At 40.5% G+C, this 13,582-nt stretch overlaps 1 protein-coding gene across 1 annotated transcript in view; it reads left to right on the top strand.

The window, feature by feature from the left end:
- Positions 1–2,950: 2,950 nt before the first annotated feature.
- TMEM45A (transmembrane protein 45A) overlaps positions 2,951–13,582 on the top strand; it is a gene marked incomplete at its 5' end in the record, with an annotated part of 30,615 nt that continues 19,983 nt past the window's right edge. Inside the window, 3 exons of the mRNA XM_079704878.1 lie at positions 2,951–3,140; positions 4,417–4,629; positions 5,965–6,149. Coding sequence (XP_079561004.1) covers positions 2,951–3,140; positions 4,417–4,629; positions 5,965–6,149 — 588 coding nt within the window. The remainder of the gene's footprint in view (positions 3,141–4,416; positions 4,630–5,964; positions 6,150–13,582) is intronic.

Genomic DNA, 13,582 nt, shown 5'->3' with positions numbered 1-13,582 from the left:
TATAAGAGCGATCCTCTCCTATCTGGGCCATCAGGGAGGATTTTCCCAAGCAGATAAAACTGAAGAGGCTAGGGGAAGTCAGCCAAGTTTGGGGCAGGAGAGGGTTGACATAAGGAAGCAGAGGCAGTAAGTGTCAATAACCAATTAGTTTTCAGGGACATAGGTGGACTTTAGGATGACTTTCACATTTTGGGTTTGGGCAAGTGGGTGAATGGTGGTAACTGGAGGAAAAATTATTTTCTGGTAATGGATGGGTAGATAAGATGATTAGTTCAATGGAGGTGTTGTATAAATATGTGATTTTGTATTATAAGAAGGGCTTAGTTACTCTTGTTAAGTTAGAACTTCACAGTGTATAAGGCACTATATAGGTCCAGTGGGGAATAGAAGAATAGATTTATGGTCCCTGCTTTCAAGGAGCTTATTCTTTAATTGCAGTCAAGGAGTTAAATAACCCCTGAAGATTCTAGTAACACTGTAAGACAACAGCAGGAGAACTGTTATAGGCAGTACACAAATGATTGCTAAGTGAATTGTATAGGTGCTTCTTGCTTTTCTGCAATTGGTATCCAAGTAGAATTGCTCATCTGGTTTTACTCTTGTTTTACTTTCATAGTTTGAGATGGGTTGAGGATAGCATGAACTTGTTTAATAATACTGTGGGTTATTTGCTTTGGAATAACTCATTTTAATTTTAAATTTGTCTCATTTTACAGAAGAGGAAACTAAGGCATGAGAGGTTAAATAACTTTCCCAAAGTCATGTAGCTAGTAAATGGTAAAGTTGGGATTCAGATCTAGTCAACCTGAATCCAAATTCCCCTCTCCTCAGTTTTTAAAAAAATCCTATTTTTTTTTTTTTACTAAATATATCCCCTATCTCCAAATTTTAGACATATATATTGTTTCTAGTTTGGTGCCTGTATTTCTGGTTAGATCTTTAGGATAAAGTCCTGGAAGTGGATTTCCTGTACCAAGGAATGTAAAATTTTTAAGGTTCCTTAGAACATATCAAATTCTTTTCCAGGGGCTTCCCTGGTGGAGCAGTGGTTGAGGGTTCGCCTGCCGATGCAGGGGACATGGGTTTGTGCCCCGGTCTGGGAGGATCCCACGTGCCACGGAGCGGCTGGGCCCGTGAGCCATGGCTGCTGGGCCTGCGCGTCCGGAGCCTGTGCTCTGCAGTGGGAGAGGCCACAGCAGTGAGAGGCCCGCATACAGCAAAAAAAAAAAAAAAAAAAAAAAAAAAAAAAAAAAATTCTTTTCCAGAAGAGTTCAAAAAATTTACAGTCGAGATGTACTTTTCAATCCCATGTAGAAGCATTTTTCAATTTCACGTGGTTGTCTAAGCCAAGACAAATAAGAGGACTCAGTAACACTATGATAAAGATGGTGGTTAGGATAATGAATCACAGAATCTGTTAGAGCAGGAAGGAACTCCAAGTGTCATCTAGGCCACCTCTTTCTTTATTAATTAAGAACCAAGGCTCAGAGAGCTTAAGGGACATAGTCCAAACCATACCTCTAACAGAGTCAGAGTTAGGATAAGAAGCTGCTCTTAGCACTGTGTGATACATTGAGTCAGAGTCTCTTGGATGGTATGGATGATTCAGGGGTGTGCTGAAATGTCCATTTGGGATCTCAATTGGAGATTTAAGAGACTTTTAGTGTTTGAGTCAGTTTTATAGTTCCCCCTTGAAACTTCACAGTTGTGTCAGAAGGATGTGGAAGTAACTCAGAGGGATCTGCCCCGAACTGAGAGGTCCAGTACCTACCCAAGGAGATAAAGAACTCTTCTGGGCCAGGGGGAACCCTGAAATCCCCTTTCATGAGTTCTCCTGCATCTGGCCTACTCTGATCCACAGGGATGATTCTGAACTCTCTTTTTGTTATTCTGTAGATGGTACAATATGTTTGAAGAAAGGGCTGCTCACATAATTCAAAACTCATATAATTCAAAACTGGTTTTCTATAGCACTGACTAAAAAAGAAGGAGGATATTTCTGTTTTTTATTGCTCGATCATGTAGCAATAGTGTAAACAGAATTTACAAATTGATTTGGCTTGGTATCCCTCTGGATAGGCTGGGTTAAGCTGTTAAACCTCAACATTTTAATGACTTAACACAATAAAGGGTTGCCTCTTGCAAAAATCTGATGCAGCCTGGTTGACTGTCTTCAATGTTGCTGATATGCCATGCCAAGGTTGCCAAAGCATGGGAAAAGAGAGTTAAAGGAGCCATATAGTCTCTTAACTGACTCAGCCTGGAAGTGACAAATGCCACAGTCCATTGACCAGAACTAGAAACGTGGTTCTGATTCAAATGGAGAAGAGGCTGGGAAAAGTGCATGGAAGAGTACACAGATACTTGATGAGCACTAATGGTCTCTTCCACACACTTGATGCTTGATACTTTGAAATTACCTACTTAAAATTTTTTGTAGGCAATTTCATATCATTTCAAGTTTTAAGCATAAAGGTAAAACTTTCCTGTTTCTTTCAAATATGCTTAAAGTGTAAGTGTTGTTTGAGTACACACTATCATTTTTAATAGATATTTTGAGCTCCCTGTTAAAAACAATGAAACTTTTCAAAAATAGTTGTGAGATTTAGGTAAGTCATTTCATTTCTCTAAACCTGAATCCCAATTGAAAATGTGACTTAACCCCTCATTCATGGGTATGTTGTGAAAATTAGATTAGAGATCACATGTAAAACACTTGACACAGTGCCTAGAACAAGGTAAGTGTTCAACGAATGTGGATTTTTCCTCTTTTTGGTATTGTTGATATTGTAATGGATCTACCACTGTTGACAGTAATACTGGATCCTCTGACTCAGAGGTATATCCATCATCTTCAGAAGATAGTGTACTTTACAGGAATAAGCGATGTTTTGGCCAAATTCTGGAAATGAAATGTCTTCATCTTCTATATGTTCTTATTTTGGTAGTCATGGGGAATTTCAAAGGCCATGCTCTCCCTGGAACCTTCTTCTTTATCTTGGGGATTTGGTGGACAACAAAGTGCATTCTGAAATATGCCTTCAAAAAGCACAAGCGGATTTCCTACCTTGATTCCAAAGTATTATTCCATCGAGTAGAAATTTTGGAGGGAATCATAATAACTGGAATGGCTTTAACTGGTGAGTGATCCTTTTCTGTGTTCTGTCTGCTTTTTGGGGTATTTTCACGTGCAAAGAGAAGATTCAATATCAAAACAAGAAATTGCTAAAGTAAAATTTTTATTCAAAAATACCCAAATACATATTCTAATTGTAATTTCTATCTGATATAATTTACTAGAAGGTGATACTTCATGTTTATACAAAGGGCTATTCCTTAATGAGTTAGTCATAGCAATTAACTTGCCTGCCCATTCAAGGTGAATTTCCTTTATAGAAGTAGTTGGAGCCTTTAAAATAATTTTATATCAATTATTCTGATGCCTGAAAGAGTAAACTCTATCAGAAACCATTTTTCAAAATGACACCAAAATAATCAAATGATTATGGGAAGGCTTCAATAATAAATCATTGCTGATAGGCTGTCCAGACGGTCAGGCTGAAGAAAACTTATCTCCTGCGCTCATCCTCTTTGTGTGATTACTAAATTAGAGAGGGAGGTTGGGACAGATGATTGTAAGGCCTTTCCATTGGCTCTATGATTCTGTAAAAATGTTCTGTGTTTTTAAATTTCCACTTCAGCCTTTCTGTTATGAAAGGGAAAACTTCCTAATTTTCCTTTGGATTTCTTCATGCTTTGTTCATGGTGATAGGTCTTTGCCATGGCCATACAACTACGGAGCAACCATTTACAAAGAGAGGAATTTCATTGCCAAATTCTATAGATTAATAAATAAAGCAGCATCTTCAAGAAAGCTTAAATGTTTGTGTAACTGACTAGACTCTATGCTGTATCTGTCTGTGCTTTCTTGGTTATCCTTAGTTGGGGAGAAGCTGAACTCTAGCATTTTAATCCTGAACCAAGCACAACTCCCTACCCAAAGACATAGTGTGTAAGAAGGAAGTAATCAGATGCCATAGAACTAATCTCACAAATCTAAATCCAAAATTACTCAGGATTTATCTAGTCATTAAATTAAAATAGGAACTAAGACCATCAGTGGAACTGATCAGGGAACTCAGTGGAACTAAGATCATTAGCTTTGAACATCTGAAATAGCTGTTTGACTAAATTGGCTATCTTTGACTAAAAATGATTATCCAAACCAGTATTTGAAGCTCTAAAACCAGCCTAAAGAACCAGTGCTCAGCTGTTAGGGAACAGCCCCGAAAGATGAATCCATGTCATAAAAGGACACTATACTGGACTAAGCAGTAGGCTGATCCTTCTGTATCTTCCTGCTTTCTCAATCAAGTTATGGAAAGATTGCTAAAAGTGTGATACGTCCCTCTGTAGGCATGCTTGGAGAACAGTTTATTCCTGGAGGACCGCACCTGACCTTATATGACTACAAAGAGGGCCAGTGGGTCCAGCTCCTGAGCTGGCATCATTTTACCATGTACTTCTTCTTTGGGCTGCTGGGTGTGACAAACATCTTATGTTCCACCATCAGGTCACTTCCTGCCTCCTTTACCAAGTTAATGTTAGCAAATGCCTTATTTGTGGAGGGTAAGTATGAGTATTTTCATATACCTTTCACTATTATTGGATATTTATCTAGCCCTTTACAATAATACTCCTTTAGTGTCCTGGTGCAGCCTTGATCCACAGGGCCATCTGTTTGGGCCATGGTGAGCTATTGAGATGTCCTAGACAGGATGCCCAAGTTTTTCCTTCCCTACTGACTCATTTAGTACAGCTAGACAAGCATAATCATTCAATGTGTTTTATTCACATTTCACATCTGTCTTAAAGAACCACCTACCATGGCTATTTATCTCTGGTTTATCCTGGAGATTATCATTATTTCCATCTTTAACATGTGAAACTGAGCTCAGAGTAGTGAAGCATATATATCCTCAAACGAGGAGACCACTCACAGCAGAATAGCTTCCATGCCTACAAACTAGCCTTTTTAATATTGATATAGTAAAACTCCACCATTACATGATAAGCAGGGTCCAAAAAATTCAGTCACAGAAAAATGAGGTCCTAACATTTTTTTGTTCAGTTGGCCTCCCTGTTACTGTATGAGGAAACACTGAAAACAAGTATTTAATGATTTGTTTTCATTTATTTCATATGGAAAGGATAGATTGATCATAGAACTTAAAAAGCCCCCAGTTATCGGGAGGCAGTCATTTCCTAACATCCACCTTGCCTCCCATGTCTAAAGGTAAGAGCTTTTGCCAAACGCTCTTTGAAAACAAGAGCTAGATAAAAGCTGGGCACCAGCAACTAAGGATGATTCTCATTATCTCAGGATGTTACCATATTTTGAATGAACATCCTTTCCTCCTCATCCAAATGAAAAGAATGAAGCTGAAGCTGGAATCTGTCCATGGGATTAAAAAATGTAGCTAGCTACTACTTCTTGGGAGCTTCCAGAGAATCTTGTCATACCCATCAACGTGCACTTTTATGATTTGTGTGTATATCTGCTGCCTCCAGTGGACTGAATTCCTTAAGGCGAGGCTTTGTCTCATTCCTCTGCCTATTCACCCTGACTCCTGCTGCCCTACCCTCATCATGCTTATTATTCATCCTTTTGCGTAAAAGGTGCTATGAAATATAGTTGGTTGAAAATGTCATGACATATTGGAGGAGAGAATAAAGGTTGGGGAAGGGAAAAGGAGATTTCAAAGATTCCATCCTAAAGAGGTAGTGGTGACTCCAAAAATGGTAGAGGTTTCCATTATTGTGGGAAGCAGTGGGCACCTGATATTTCGGACAAAGAAATGTGTGTGTTTGTAAAGTTGTGTGTCGAGAGAGAGAGAGAGAGAGAGAGAGAAACAGTAGGTAGTTTCATTGAAAAAGACAAACTATTTTTTCTCCCTATATCAGGTTTTGTCTTCTACAATCACACTCATGGTCGAGAAATGCTGGACATCTTTGTGCACAAGCTTCTGGTCTTGGTCATCTTTTTGACAGGCCTGATTGCCTTCTTGGAGCTCTTCATACTGACCAATATAACTGTGGAACTTCTGCGGATAAGCTTTTTCCTACTTCAGGGAAGCTGGTTCTGGCAGGTGAGTTGGGCCTCCAATTAATGTACTTGGTGTCTCCACTGATAACCTTCTCTCTTTAATTGGTGGGTGTTTTGCTCTAGAACCCCGAGACTTCCTTCTGATGTGCTGCTGGTAGTGAGAATGTAGACCTTTGAGAGGTGATGTTTCTTTGAGCGGCCCGGTGGCCCTGGTGGGAGCAGTGATAGAGCAGCAGGGAAGGAGGTTGGGTGTGTACATTTTCATCATACACCTGAGTATCCATTTTGTAGGAACTCTGAGCCAGTGCTTTTAGCTGGAAGCAGTTCCTGATGCTAAAGCAGCTTAAAGCCTAATGGGTGATAAGTTCAAGAAACATATGGAAGGCAAGAAAGGGAGGAAATTATTATGTATTGAGAAACAACTATGTGCCGGCCACTGTACGGGACTTTTACAGGCACATTGTTTCATTTTGTCCTCATGATGACTTGGACGTTAGGTATTATCATCCCCAATTTACTGACAAAGAAGACTCAGAGAGACCAAGTTACTTTCCCAGGATCACACAATAATGGAGCTAGCACCTAAATGTGGGTCTGTCTGACTCCAAATCCCAGGCACTTTCCATTTTACTGTTGACTCCCTAACATTGGAGTGTTGAAAACATGTATTCCAATCAGTGAACATATACTTTATAGAGACTGATAAATCATAATTCAACATACATATATAGATGTAAAGAAAGTCTGGGATGAAAGGTGAATGTGGTTTAATCAGGGAAGATCTCTTAGAGATTTTTAGTCACTAAAGTGCAGGGATTTGGGATGAGGAGGTTATTCCAAGGATTTGCATTTCAGCGAGGAGTGGTAAGAAAGCACTGGTAGGCAAGAGGAAGAGAAACATCATGGTCAAAGCATCATGGCTAGGAAAGATGTGATATTTAAGCTTATGGGGGACTAGAAAGGCTGTTGGAGCAGAGGCTAGTAAAGAGGGGACTAGATTCAGGGCTTATTTTTATTTTGTAAAAAATTTATTTATTTATTTTTGGCTGTGCTGGGTCTTCGTTGCTGTGCAAGGGCTTTCTCCAGTTGCGGCGAGTGGGGGCCACTATTCATCGCAGTGCACGGGCCTCTCACTGTCGCGGCCTCTCTTGTTGCAGAGCACAGGCTCCAGACGCGCAGGCTCAGTAGTTGTGGCTCACGGGCCCAGTTGCTCCGCAGCGTGTGGGATCTTCCCAGACCAGGGCTCGAACCCGTGTCCCCTGCATTGGCAGGCAGATTCTCAACCACTGCGCCACCAGTGAAGCCCAGGGCTTATTTTGAAGAAAAAATGATATAGAAAAAATAACAAATACCTTATCATGTGATCAAATTGATAATCGGTGAATATAACTGGCTGGTATACAGAAGTTGTTCTGTGAGATTATTTATCATCTGTTTGGAAGTGAAATAGAATGGCATGTAAAACATGATTATGCATTCTGTATCTCTTGATTGGAATGTTTTGCTGTGTACATATATTGCTGATTCAAAACTAAAAATAAATTTAAAAAAATTTTAAAGTGATAACTTCCGATCAAGATGACACAGTGAGTTTATGCTTCAGTGTATCTCCTCTGCTTCAAACATATAGCAATGACACATAAACTGTCAAAAATACCTATAAAATAAAAAAGAAATCAAAAGAAGAGAAAAGTAAATGAAAGTAAGAGAGTAAAAAAAAATATGTAGTTGCAAGTAAACAACACAAAAATAGGGCAAGCCACCTGTGGGCCAGACACAGAATAGAAATGCATAGCCAGAGTAGAGCTGGGCTGCAGGCCTGTGGGCTCCAGGTCTAGGGTAGACATGGCAGTTGGTTCTTTGGCTCCAGGGGAGCTAAAAGGAAATTGAAGGGTTCCTCTTTTTTCTTTCTTTTTTTTTTTTTTGCGGTACGCGGGCCTCTCACTGTTGTGGCCTCTCCCGTTGTGCAGCACAGGCTTCGGACGCACAGGCCCAGTGGTCATGGCTCACGGGCCCAGCCACTCTGCGGCATGCGGGATCTTCCCGGACCGGGGCACGAACCCGTGTCCCCTGCATCGGCAGGCGGACTCTCAACCACTGCGCCACCAGGGAAGCCCGAAGGGTTCCTCTTGATATGGGGATAAAACCAGGTTCTTGGAACTCTTTTTAGTTATATGTTTACATATTCTCTACTCGTAATTGCTTTCCATCCATTTGATCTTTCACTTTCTGATAGAGGTCTGTTAAAATTTTATCTTACAGTTATGGATTTGTCAATTTCTCCTTATTTTCAATTTTTTCTTTAATGTCATGAGGCTGTATTCTGCTTCTCCCCTTCTAGTTTTTTGAGTTGAATGTTCACTTATTTTCAGTTTTTCTTGTTTTTAAATAAATACACCTAGAATTTCTTCTATACACTACTGTAGCTACCACCCGTGAGATTTGGTGTGTGGTAGCTTTCACTCTTGGGCAATTTTTTTTTTTAACATCTTTATTGGAGTATAATTGCTTTACAATGGTGTGTTAGTTTCTGCTTTATAGCAAAGTGAATCAGTTATACATATACATATGTTCCCATATCTCTTCCCTCTTGCATCTCCCTCCCTCCCCCCTCCCTATCCCACCCCTCTAGGTGGTCACAAAGCACCGAGCTGATCTCCCTGTGCCATGCGGCTGCTTCCCACTAGCTATCTATTTTACATTTGGTAGTGTATATATGTCCATGCCACTCTCTCATTTGTCACAGCTTACCCTTCTCCCTCCCCGTATCCTCAAGTCCATGCCCTAGTAGGTCTGTGTCTTTATTCTCTTGGGCAATTTTGAATGTTGCATTTTCTATGTGCTTTCCTTTTTAATTTATGAGTTATTTAGGAGTGCACTTTTCAGTTTCCAAAAATATTTTTTCTTTTTATTATTTATTTTCAATTCAATTGCTTTGTATGTGTTCTCTTTGAAATGTGTTGGGACTTCCTTTGGGACATAGCCCAATGTCAGTGGTAGTAAATGTTCCATGTATTTGAAAAGAAAGTATATTCTGTCTTTGCTGTGTTGAAGATTCTACATATATTTACTAAATCGAGTTTCTTAAACAGCTAAATATTCAAATAAAGAAGTTAGAAAGTAGGAAAAAAGGGGAGGGCTTCCCTGGTGGTGCAGTGGTTAAGAAACTGCCTGAAAATATAGGGGACACGGATTCGAGCCCTGATCTGGGAAGGTCCCACATGCCACGGAGCAACTAAGCCCGTGCGCCACAACTACTGAGCCTGCATTCTAGAGCCCACGAGCCGCAACTACTGAAGCCCACGCACCTAGAGCCCGAGCTCCGCAACAAGAGAAGCCACTGCAAAGAGAAGCCCGTGCACTGCAACTAGAGAAAGCCATGTGCAGCAACAAAGAACCAATGCAGCCAAGAATAACTAATAAATAAATTTATTTTAAAAAAAGATAAAAGGGGAAACCCAAAGAGAGTTGAAGAAAAGAATAATAAAGGTAAGAGCGGAATTAATGAAACTAATTTGAGTTCCATTAATAATTAATGATTAATTAAATATCTGAGGGAGGAAGCTGTGGGCTGTCACAACTGAGAATAGGTTGGCTTCATTTTGTCCCTTTTGGCAGAGAAATAATCTTTTCACATTTCCCCAGGAGCTTTTCTAAGGAAGAGATATGAGGTTAAAGTCTTGGGGCATAAATCTGAGATTATTTTAAAAATTTTCCAGCCATGATTATGTCTAGACTAGTATCTTTCTTTACCTGGCAGCCAGACTAAGTAACATTTGGGACTTAAAGGAAAATGAATATTTCATACCAATGCAAACACACACACTGGCAGGAAATGAAGCTTTAGCCATAGTACATCTCCTCCCCCGCCCCCTCCCTGTTAGATTCCTCTGAAACAAAAATGTTTCAGGGACTTAGGTGAATTTATTATGCTTCCATGTTTTGTTGCTATGAATGTTTATGCCCCAAACTCTATCTCAAGCTAATACTATTACATTGTGATTTCCTTTTCACCATATTTTTTTCTCTCGCTACTTCTCCATACATGGTTAATATTGAGCACAATACTAGCACTTAAACAGTATATACACATATTAGGGAAAAGGTACACCTAGATTCTTGGAACCATAAGTATGGAGAGGTGAACTGAGGCAAATGCTCACAGTGGCCATTTTTAAAATAACTCATCTATAAATAATTAGGTAATAGACAAACCTGGAGGGAATTCCCCTCCCAACCTATAAAAATGTTTTCTTTCCTAAACCACATTACAGCTAAATATATTTTCTCAAAAACCTAACCATGATGCAATTTAAAAAAGAAAAAAAAATCCCTTGGGTCCATTTATTCCATGAATCATGTTTTCTGAGACTGTGTGTGGGACAATATTTCTAAAGCTCACTTTTGCACTTTGTCATTCCCAAATTCCCACCCTTCCTTGTCAGAGCCATAGTGCAGAGAGAATCAGGAAATGAGGAAGACACACCTGCTGCCTTTGCTTCTCAAGACGTTGGACAATTGCTTCAGCTGTACCTCCCAGCTCCACTAACTGCACCAGCAACTCCCATGATCCCCAGATCTCTAAGCCCAAACTAAAACCCAGCCTTGTCTTATCTTTAAGAACTATAAAAGTTCATTTGAAAATGACAAAAAGACCCAACTAAGCAGCAGTGGTCTGAGGTCTGATATGGTAGATCAAACACTTGCTTAGGCTTATAGTGTTGAAATAAGTGACTGGAAAATAAGAAAGAAAACACTAGGAAAGTCAAACTAACCTATAGGTAATGGGCCCTGGCTGGATGCCTATTGGAGAAGATAATTATTTACATTTTAAATGTGATACTAATGAAGCTTAAACTAGTCAAAAACAGATGTTCAGGAGTGACATACAAGATATAGCAAGAAAAAAATGCTTTTTCAGACCTTTTTTTCTTGGAATTTTATATTAGGAAGGAAATTAGGACAGCAGATGAAAGAATAGTGACTAACTTTTACATTTAAAGGAAAATTTAATGGGTTGTGGCATTATCTGGCCTTAATTTTCAGCTTTCCTAATTTACTTGGGTTTAGCCTGAGGCGACTTTCCAAACATTTCTATGGCTTTCAGTATAATCACATCTGTTAACTCTGTTCACAGGCTTCACAGTGGCCTTCAGTGAAATATTTAGCGTTCAGTATATTAGGCTCTGAGGATCCCAGTGAGATTAGCAGTAGAGAGTGCTCAAGGTTTCTCTTTTCCTGGTGTAAAACAGTAAATACTTTGGTAAAATTGATGATGACTGAGAGATTTCATTTTGGAAGCTCCGAAAAAGAGTTGTGACTATGGCATGGAGGGAGAAGTCTGTGAGCCTCCAGGTCAGGCAGACCTGGGTCTGAATTCTGGATCTACCATATTAATCACATGACCATAGACTAGCTATTCTGTGTGCTTAAGATTCCTCAAATAAAAAATAGAAATGATGTCTCATGAGACTGTTGCTCGAATGAAATATTCCAACCTGAAAATACCTCGTGCCTTGAGGAGATATTAATTCCATAGGAAGAGGGTTGAGAAAACTTCCAGAAGAAGGTAAACTTGAGTTGGGGTTTGAAAGATGGATGAGAGTCCCAGTGTGTCCAGGCTTGAGCTTTAGGACAGTTGATACTCTTCTGCTTATTTCAGCCTTAGCTCCTTCCTGTATTAGTGTCCTAGGGCTGCAGTCACAAATTCCCACAAGCAGGAAGACTTAAAACAATGGAAATTTATGCTTCACTGTTCTGGGAGATGGAACTAAGAATCAAGGTGGCAGCAGGTTGATTCTGTCTTGGGGGCCCAAAGGGAGAATTTGTCCCATGCTACCCTCCTAGTCAGTTGCCAGCAATCCTTGACTTGGCAGCATGACTCCAATCTCTGCCTCCATAGTCACACCTGTGTGTTTCTGTGCACCTGTGTCTTCACATGGACTTCTTATAAGGACACCCATCATTAGATTCAGGGCCAGTTCTGATCCAATATGACCTCATCTCATCTGGATGACATCTACAAATAACTTATTTCCAAATGAGGTCACATTCACAGGTATCTGGGGTTAGGGTTTCAACATGCCCTTTTAGAGGGCACCATTTAACCCACAACAACTGCTAAGTCTTCCCTCTGGGATCTGGAGCAAATCACTCCCCAAGCAGGGGTAGATGGGTGGTGTGGACGGCATTGAAGGAACATAGGTGACACTGATAGGTGGGAACTGGAGAGCTAGTCCATTGTGCATTAAACTCAACCTCCCTAAAAGGCCCTTTCTTGACCCAGAATTTCTCTGTCATCCTCCCTGAATTGATGAGAGAGGAGGACATGAAAGGCAGATTCTCATGGTCCTGACACCCTAGCTAAAATGGCTGGGTCCCTTGAACTGAGAATTGACTACATGACTTCTTGTAGGAAACTTGTCAGTTTCCTTCTTGTCTTTTCCAAACAGTGAGCACAGAGGAGCCAGCAAGTCTCGCTTTCTTACAGGGCCTGCAGAGACCTGGGCTCTGGTCACTGTGGTCTCCACAGTGAACTTTCCTAACAGTATATAAAGGGGCATTGCAAAACACGGATATGTCCAAACAGCAGGCAAACTAGCTGGGTGGCATGTCCAAACAGCAGGCAAACTAGCTGGGTGGAGTTTCTGGATACTGTAGGTTCAGATCTCTAATCTGATGAGGGATCTATCTTTTGCCAGTGGTGTTAACTCCTCATCCCTTTAGAATGTTACCATGTCCTAATTCAGAATCCCCAGCTCTTGGTGGGTGAGGCACAGCAGCAATGACGCAAATACTTTTGTAACTGTTTGGAGATGGAAGGGCAGGCTCCTGTGTTACTTAGTTTTCTTATCTCTAAAATAGAGACAACAAAGGGATTCTGTCTCCTGGGATGTAGAGGAGGGCAGGAAGGAGTTATTACACAGTACCTTGCTAATTTCAACTGATGATTGTTTTTTTTTTTTTTTTTTGCGGTACGCGGGCCTCTCACTGTTGTGGCCTCTCCTGTTGTGGAGCACAGGCTCCGGACACACAGGCTCAGCGACCATGGCTCACGGGCCCAGCTGCTCCGCGGCATGTGGGATCTTCCCGGACCGGGGCACGAACCCGTGTCCCCTGCATCGGCAGGCGGACTCTCAACCACTGTGCCACCAGAGAAGCCCCCTCAACTCATGATATTTTGGAAAAATTTATGAATGTGACATTGGTTAATAAATAAAAATGCATAGCACTAGAGTAAAAATAAAGACCTCTGGATTGCTCCACTTGGTCAGGCAACTACCAACCTGAATGATGAATCGATGGAGAGCACATGTTGTGGCTCATGCTTTGGAAAATAAAATAGAAATATTTCTATTTTTAGAAATAAGCTGAGACTGCAGACTTTTGTGTGAAGTTCCCTAATTTTTTAAATGTTGAAAACTAATGCAAATTATTTTAAAAAGTGTGCAGGCCAGGCAAAGCATGTCTGTGATG

Source organism: Hyperoodon ampullatus, assembly GCF_949752795.1.
Source record: "Hyperoodon ampullatus genome assembly, chromosome: 5".
NCBI lineage: Eukaryota > Metazoa > Chordata > Mammalia > Artiodactyla > Ziphiidae > Hyperoodon > Hyperoodon ampullatus.
This window is presented reverse-complemented; position numbering and strand designations above follow the sequence as displayed.